Source organism: Neomonachus schauinslandi, chromosome 5, assembly GCF_002201575.2.
Source record: "Neomonachus schauinslandi chromosome 5, ASM220157v2, whole genome shotgun sequence".
Lineage (NCBI taxonomy): Eukaryota > Metazoa > Chordata > Mammalia > Carnivora > Phocidae > Neomonachus > Neomonachus schauinslandi.
In genome coordinates, this window is record NC_058407.1 from 71,691,781 (window position 1) to 71,701,112 (window position 9,332).

The 9,332-nt window shown below is 37.6% G+C and overlaps 1 protein-coding gene across 1 annotated transcript in view; it reads right to left on the bottom strand.

Moving 5' to 3' along the window:
• LRRK2 (leucine rich repeat kinase 2) overlaps nt 1-9,332 on the bottom strand; it is a 140,111-nt gene that overhangs the window by 120,439 nt on the left and 10,340 nt on the right. The window contains exons 5-7 of the mRNA XM_021690397.1: nt 7,262-7,396; nt 4,786-4,920; nt 1,214-1,345 (exon numbers count right to left, since the gene is read on the bottom strand). Coding sequence (XP_021546072.1) covers nt 1,214-1,345; nt 4,786-4,920; nt 7,262-7,396 — 402 coding nt within the window. The remainder of the gene's footprint in view (nt 1-1,213; nt 1,346-4,785; nt 4,921-7,261; nt 7,397-9,332) is intronic.

The window sequence follows — 9,332 nt, forward strand, 5'->3', positions numbered from 1 at the left end:
CTAAAGCCCACACTAAATATTAATCAACGGCTTCAAAATCGAAAGGCAGTTTAATTCGGTATAGCTCTTCTCTGGGGCGCCTGGCTGGCTCAGTCAGTTAAGCATCTGCCTTCGGCTCACGTCATGATCCCAGGGTCCTGGGATTGAGTCCCGCATCGGGCTCCCTGCTCAGCGGGGAGCCTGCTTCTCCCTCTCCCTCTGCTGTGCCCTTTGCTTGTGCTCTCTCTCTCTCTCTCTGTCAAATAAATAAACAAAAATCTTTAAAAAAAAAGTTAGGTATAGCTCTTCTTTATCAACACCTTCTTATGTTCTTGCCTCTTTCACATTCCCCCACTAAGCAGACATACTCCCTGCCCTTAGAGGTCTGTAGTCTTGGAAAGTCATTTCAGAGGATTCTCTTTTACTTTTCCAACTTATCTAAACTTGGGTTGTCCCTTCACCTTCTTTTTCCCTACCATGCCACTGCCAACAACCACTCTACCATTGACCAACTGTGTGACTCTGGGCAAATACCAGTGAGACCGGCCTTCTCTTACTTTCAGACAATTTATATGAAAATACATAGCAAATTATATAAGGCCTTTAAATGCATTAACCCCATAATTAGGTTACATAAATTGACAAAATGCTAAATAATTAGTCATTGACTTTGGGTTTTTATTTTAATTAGGAAGAGAAAGTTAAGCTTCTTCTGGAACAGTAACAAAGCAATAAATTCTCTAGCCACGAAATGGGACAGATAATAATCTGTTAAGAGATAAATGAGGAAGAAAAGAAAAGCATCCTTATCTAAAGATCGAGTTAATGGCTTTTTAATACTGGATGGTGTTAACTCTATAGAGAAAGCAGGGAAAAGAAGTAGCCTGGAGTAGCTTTACCAGCACTGGTAATGACTTAAGTTGGTTGGGGCATTCTTCTGCTTTGTGCTTCACATTTTCTACATGTTATGCTTATTCTTTTGTATGTACCAACTATTGATATAGTTATACTTTAAATATACCACTAACAATAAGATGAGACTTCTCTTTCATTATGCACATCAATTTTTGCCACTGCTTTTAAAATTCTAACCATGGCAGAACAGTTTGCTATTTTACAATATTTCTATCCAATGTATGTCAATATGCTACTTATCAACACACAACATACATATGCTATATATATTTGCATCATATAGACCACGATAATAAGTTAACCAAGAATTATAACTCACCTAATGTAAGCCTATGGAGCAAGCAACAACTCACTTCTTGAATTTTTTCATTGACAGGGAATGCTTTCATGGCTTCTACCACAATGTTGTAACACCTGACGTTGCCACTCATGAGGACTTCAACATTATTGCCTAAATTTAAAGAAATAATAATTATCCAAAGGTAATAAAAGGTAACAATTTCCCACTTGAAATATACATACAAAAACATCTTGTACATTTTGTGAATATATGCCAGCAAAAAGGCTATACTTCCAAATTTAAATATCATGTTCTGTCAAATAGCTGTAAAAAACACTATGCTCATTGCTCATATAATAGGATTTAGACTCTTCTCTAGCATTAAGGGGAAATTGCTTTACTCCTGCTTCTTCACTTACAAACAAACAAAATAAAGGGATAATTGAGAGTGCTTTTATGTAAGCCTAAAAATGTAATGTCTTGGCCATAAGTTTTCAAATAAATGCGTTTGGGGCCTATTTCCTAATGAGGCACTAACTCCATTGGATAACGCCTTTTACATTGTTCCTTTTTCTCAAACCAGCAGAAGGAAAATCAAAATCTTGTCACATAACAGTTCAGCTAAAATCAACTATGACTTATTTCCTGCCCATTCCAGAAGGGCAGCAGAAAAGCAGACGTGTCCTGGGCATCAAATTCAAGGTTCCTGAGTCTCTGAGATAGAAGGGGAGAAGTAGGGGGCGGGAAGCAGGGTACAGATGACTAAGGGACAAACACAGGTGAACCAGAAAGAAAGGAAGGAATCTACTGGGAAAGGCAGTCAGTCAACAGAAAGAGCGAGTATATGAACCCACGTGGAGAAAACAAATTTGCATTTCTGAATGAAATGTTGACTATTATTAAAACAAACCAAAAAAAAAAAGGTGTTTGCAAAACATTTTTCTGTGTTTTTTGGCATAACCAAACTAACCAACTGTTTCTCCAAAAATATATTTTTAATGTTTAAGTTGTATTTTAAGGAGCATTGAATATAGGAAAACATGTTCTGATAAAAGGAAATGGCTTCTGAGAATAATTATCTGCTTTTACTCAGAATAGCAGACATGATTTGCCCTAAGACTCAGAAGCAAACATCTTTCAATTAGAATCAGTGTTTAAAACATTTCATTTTTCTTATTTTTAGTTGCTACTTTCTTTGAACTTTGCATTCTGAATCAACACATTCTTCACTGCAGTTATGTCAGATGGGGCTGGAAAACAATGAATTTCAAAGCACCCAGCCCAAAACAAATAAATAAATGTATAAATATAACTGAGGAAAGGTAAAATGAAAAATATATTTGGTTTGTTGACAGTGGATGACTCAGAAATTTTGAAGTATGTCCATTCTCTATTACAGTGCAATTCCATCTACTTTCAAATGTTCAATTTCCCATGGATAAGAAAATGATGGATTTTATGACAATCATAAGAAAGAGCATCCTTTCACAATGGGATCGGGTTTTTACTGAAGACTCACATCAGATTTCCATGTCTGAAACCATGTTGCATATTATATATACCATACTACAGTACACATGTAGGAAATATAAATTATGTAATAACACTGTCGATATTTTTACACTTACTACATACCAGGTACTAGTCTGCATTTTTCAAGTTATTTAACCATTTAATCCTCACAACTTCGCATGTGTGAAGATGAAAACATCACTAGATAAATGCGTGTGTATATCCTGCATGAAATGCTCATGTGCACTTACAAAACAAAAGTAGTAGATTCGGGAGCATGATTTTAGCCCATTAGCAGTCACTGGTAATATACACAGCAAACTAATTTCTTCTTATTTGTACTTTTTTTGTGATACAAGTGCCTAGATTTCAAAGCATCAAGAAAATGCTAAACAAGAATCATTATAAAGTTCAAACTTCATCCTGTGGCTTTTCAAGCCTTTCAAGATCTGCTTATGTTTCCAGCTTCATCACACTGACTCTTATCAAGCCCTGCCCCCCACCTCCCTTAAATAACACAAAGGCAGACACTCAGGGCTGGACATATGCATAGGTGTGCGCGCATACACACACGCACATACACACACAAACACACACTCTTAAGTACACAGTTTACTGAACTACTTTTATCTTCTTTTTTAATTATTATCTTTTAATTTAAATTCAATTAATTAACCTATAGTGTATTATTAGTTTCAGAGGTAGAGTTCAGTGATTCATCAGTTGTATATAACACCCAGTACTCATTACACGGGCGCTCCTTAATGTCCATCACCCAGTTACCCCATCGCCCCACCCACCTCCCCTCCAGCAACCCTCAGTTTGTTTCCTATGATTAAGAGTCTCTTAGGATTTGTCTCCCTCTCAGATTTTGTCTTGTTTTATTTTTCCCTTCCTTTCCCTATGATCTTCTGTTTTGTTTCTTAAATTCCATATGAGTGAGATCATATGACAATTGTCTTTCTCTGATTGACTCATTTCACTTAGCATAATTCCCTCTGGTTCCCTCCACGTCATTGCAAATGGCAAGATTTCTTTTTGTGTATGTGGCTACGTAGTATTCCATTGTATATATATACCACATCTTCTTTATCCATTCATCTGTTGATGGACATCTGGGCTCTTTCCACAGTTTAGCTATTGTGGACATTGCTGCCATAAACATTGGGGTGCACATACCCCTTCAGATCACTACATTTGTATCTTTGGGGTAAATACCCAGTAGTGCAATTGCTGAGTCATATGGTAGCTCTATTTTCAACTTTCTGAGGAACCTCCATACTGTTTTCCAGAGTGGCTGCACCAGCTGCATTCCCACCAACAGTGTAAGAGGGTTCCCCTTTCTCCGCATCCCCGCCAACATCTGTCGTTTCCTGACTTGTTAATTTTAGCCATTCTGACTGGTGTGAGGTGGTATCTCATTGTGGTTTTGATTTGTATTTCCCTGATGCCAAGGGATGTGGAGCACTTTTTCATGTTTCTGTTGGCCATTTGTATGGCTTCTTTGGAGAAATGTTTCTTCATGTCTTCCGCCCATTTCTTGATTGGATTATTTGTTCTTTGGGTGTCAAGTTTGATAAGTTCTTTATAGCTTTTGGACACTAGCTACTTTCATCTTCTTGAATGCACTATGCTTTCTCTTGCTCCAGGATCCTGACACTTAACGATGTTCACTGCCTGAGACACTCTGCCTGCACTTCACCTCAGACATCCCTACACACAAAGCTCTCATCATTAAAGTCTCTACTAAGAGACTTTGCCTCCCTTCTTGTTTTTCTCATAACCCCAGGTACTTCTGCCAATACCTGCCTTATAATACACTGTAATCACCTATATTATCTGTATCTGGCATGGTACCATGGGCTCTGAGGAGGCAAAAAACATGCCTACATTTTCTGCTACTGTTTCCCAGCACCAAGTGTTGAGTCAGCTGCAGTACAGTATCAATAAATAAAAAATAATTAAATTAATAAATAAATAAACAGGATTCCCATCTGCAAGTTTCTACATAATAAAAAATATTTTTAAATACACTCAGAAAGGACATAAATTGTAATTTTTCATATACAAAAAAGAAATCATGCACATGGGGTACTTACAAGGAATTGCTAGGGAATGTAAACAGTGCAGGACATGAAACACAATTTCCTCTTCATCTTTAAAATTTTTTAATGCATTGAGCAAGATCATATAATCTTTATTCTCAACAAATTCAGTCAGCTGCTCCTCTGAAACTAAAAAAATGAAAGACAAAATACTGAAAAAGCTTAAAGATGATATAAATTTTAATTACTTAAAAATATAATATTCACGTCAATTATATGAGACACAGTAAATACAATAGACATAAAGTTAAAGATGCGTATTTCAGCCAAACCCTTCTTAAGAATTTTATAATGGGGAAAAAAGCTACTGAGATTAAAAGAATTTCTTTTTGATCTGTATTAGTTTAGTGTTTTAAAATGTAAAAGTGTTAGTGACCAAATTATTCTCAGAAAAACAAAATTACTTATAATTTCCTTTGGGAAACTGACCAATGACTAATAAAGATGGCCTACTGCAAGTGACTATATCAATACTTAAAAAGGAGTGGTCAATGGTACACTGTTTAAAAGCAGCTCAGTTCAAAAGGGGTGAACTTTAGCAAATGACAAGTAATTAGACTTTGAAGTACTCTGTCTCAATGATCTTGATTTCATCAGAGATTATTATTAATTTTCATAATTAAAGTCTTTTTAATCAAGCCAATGAGTTCCATTTGGAGTCATTTTATTGGGTGGGTAGCTCAAAAACATGTATACACATCTGGTTTTTCTAGCCTGCGAATAGCACAGATAAAAACGCTGGAAAACGTGGCACTCTATGATCAGCATTACTTTTTTGTTTTTCAACTTGATACCAATGGTCCGTATAAAATGATGTGAAATTGGTTAGGTTCTTCAAATAAGTGAGGAGTATCATGGAACTTTCTCATTTTATTGAGCAGTTTCCACAGTATACTTTCAAATTTTGAAAATTCACTTTACAGGTCCCAGTAAGTCCCAGAGAACTTGATAGTCCTAAAAAACTCAGAAATTTTTCTGCTCTATATTTAATCAAAATACTGTCAGTACTGATAATATTTCTATTGAAAGAGCTTCCTTTTAACATTCCCTGGTCCTTCTCCATATGTCCTGGATGGGTCCCACAATGCTCGTCAGAGAGCTCTTCTTCCATCAACAAGAATGTGCCCTTAAACTGCAACACAGAAGATAACAGACCTCTGAGACATTGGAACCTCAAACTCAATTCTGCCCAGCTCTTATCAAAAGCTTAGTTGCAAGATAAAACATTTATAGAAGATATCCCGAAAGACATGCAGTTCCTTGATTCCCCACTCACAGTAAACCCTCTTCTCTGCCAAGCCTGATCATCAGAGAGTTGGGTTCCAGGCCCATGCTGTTCTGACACTTGACAGAGTCTCTTTCACTGAAATACACTTTGTACTCCTTATAAAACGTGTGTAGTTTATCATCTCATCCAGGGAAACCCAAGAGAGTATTTTACCAGGTTTCCCATGACGCTGATCCCTTCTCCTGATAAATGGGTTTGTTTTTATCTCAAGTAACTTTGTAACAGGCGACGTTTAACTCTTCTTTGCCTGATAGGAAGGAGAGAGCCAGATTTCTGGTCCATGCCTTGACAAGTATACAGGACCTGAAGTCACTAGTAAATTTAACCAGGCTTTACATTATTTTCCCTTCACACATTTCTTCATCCACTTTTTTCTCTAGTGTACTATAAATATCTATAAGCTGTTTAAAGTCTTTTTGAAATGAGACAAGAATTAAATAGTAGATGTTGATCTATTCCATTCCTGGAGATGCCAGAAACTCGGGTGGCAAACTGACATAGACACAGAACCCACATAAGTTATTCTTATCCTAAACCTCCAGCACTATTGGTTCTCATAATGATGCAGAAGGAGCTCTCAAAAAATGGTGGTAAATTGAACTGCAGTGGTGGTAACCAGCTGTGTGCCCACAGGCAGGTTGCTCATGTCACCTCTCCCATCTATACCCTCATCAAGTCAGTGGAAGGACTCATGGTTCCAACCAACTCCAAAATTACATGATAATCTCTGTTATCAATCTTAGTCCCATGAGATAAAATACATATTTGTCTTTTTCCTAAGGGACACTCTGCAAACCTTCTGGTTCTTTATACAGAGTCTTCAACAATTTCTAAAATCCCTGGAGATGACTCAACATCATAAATCCAAATTTAATCTATGCTTTGACTTTACAGTTTTATTTTTTCTTTCTTAACACCTACACATCCAGTTTGCAAAGTGAACCATAAGTCTTGTTAAGCAATGGAAGGAAGTCTACTACAATTGCATAATTTATAACCCATGAATGAAATTCATTCCACAAAACAATATTTCTGAATTAACCCCATTATTTATCCTTGACTGATAGCCCCCACTTCTTCATAAATAGTAAAATTTTAGCTATCTTATTATCATAACTATATTCTACTTTTCCGTTGCTTCTCTTATAAATATGAAATAGAGAATCTGACATTTTTAAATACCTCTTTCAAACAGCACACGTAAAGCTTTGCATCCAAGTTTCTGGACTTCGTCATTGGCTGAAAATGTGCGCATGGCATCAAAAATTAACAAGAAAATATCACTTTCTTCATCCAATATCAGCAAAGTGATTTTGCCTATTTTGGAAAAGAACAATATGCCCCAGATAAATAGCTGTTTCAACATTTAGTATGTTTATTTTTACATGAGGACTATGAATGGTTTGTGGACTCTACTTCCTGATAAACCATTTAATTACCCCAGATGTTAGACCTATCAAGCTCTACGATCTAAGTGAAATAAATTCCCAGTACACTTAACTATAACTCTGTGATTCCTAATCAATACCTGGAGCCAAGGTCTTTTGCTCTAAACTCCTGAAACGTATTTCTATCTGCCTCTTAGACAACACCATCTGAATATTCCATGGGACCTATATCTAGCCTTCTTCTGTTCCCTGTCTTCTTCAGTGATACCATCATCCAAGTTACCCAAGAGTAACTACCAACTCACCTTCCTTCTTCCATCCTCCCTCTCTTTGCACAGTCTGCTCAACCAAGGAATTAACTCGTTACCAAGTCCCTCAAGTCTATCTTCTAACTAATTTTGAAAATTCCCTTTGAAGTAGCAGCCCCCCCACCCATTCCTATTGCATTCAGAACCTCATCATCTCTCACTTGGAATGCAAACACAATTGTTTAATGCTCTGCCTGGCCCAAATCCCTCCCTAATTTATCCCCTGCATTATATTTCTAACACCAATGTGCTCCTATATATCCCTTTTTGAAATCTTCTAAAGTCTTTTCATATTGTTCAGGCTGTCCAACAAGACCCTTCACAAACTGACTTCATGTATCTCATCAGCCTCACTCCCTCCATGCACTGTCTCGACTCCAAACATACTAAACTCCCTACTCATGACTTAACGTTTTCTTTGATAACCCTTCACACTTGCACTAGCTGTATAGAATGCCCTCCCACTCCAAACATATTCCTGCCATAATTCGAGAAATAACCACAAACGGCACCTACTCTGTCAATAAAAACAATAGTACTGGAATAGGAGTGGTAGTAATAATAAATACGTGTCTAGCACGTAATGTGTCTTACACCGGTTGAAGCAGCTCACGCCAACACATGTAAAAACCCACCACGACCCCATAATGTAGGCGCAATCCCCATTTTAGAGGTAAGAAAACTAAAGCACATAAAGGTTAAGTGACCCAAGTGACTTTGTCCAAGTTCCAACAACTAATAAGAGACAGAGCTGAACTACTTAGGCAGTTTATGTCCATGCTCCTAAGTTCTTTGAATGAGTTTAGCTACTCTCTTCTCTATGTTCCTGTAGTGCTTTTTATCATATCCCAGTTATAGTAATTTTCTGATTAAATTGAAATTTTGGGGGTATCTTCGTGGCTCAGTCGGTTGAATGGCCAACTTTTGGTTTCGGCTCAGGTCACGTGGGATCAAGCCCTGTGCCCGGCTCTGTGCGCAGCACAGAGTCTGCTTTGGATTCTCTCTCCCTCTCACTCTCCCTCCAGCTTATGCTCTCTTTCTCTCTCTCTCTCTCTCAAATAAATAAGTAAAATATTGGGCGCCTGGGTGGCTCAGTTGGTTAAGCGACTGCCTTTGGCTCAGGTCATGATCCTGGAGTCCCGGGATCGAGTCCCGCATCGGGCTCCCTGCTCAGCAGGGAGTCTGCTTCTCTCTCTCCCACTCCCCGTTTGTGTTCCCTCTCTCGCTGTGTCTTTCTCTGTCAAATGAATAAATAAAATCTTTAAAAAAAAAAAAAAAAAAAAAAAAAAAAAAAATATAAGTAAAATATTTAAAAAATAAAAAATAAATTGAAATTATTTCTCACACTACTCTTTTTTTTTTTTAAAGATTTTATTTATTTATTTGAGACAGAGAGAATGAGAGAGACAGAGAGCACATGAGAGGGGGGAGGGGCAGAGGGAGAAGCAGGCTCCCCGCCGAGCAGGGAGCCCGATGCGGGACTCGATCCTGGGACTCCAGGATCATGACCTGAGCCGAAGGCAGCCGCTTAACCAACTGAGCCACCCAGGCGCCCTA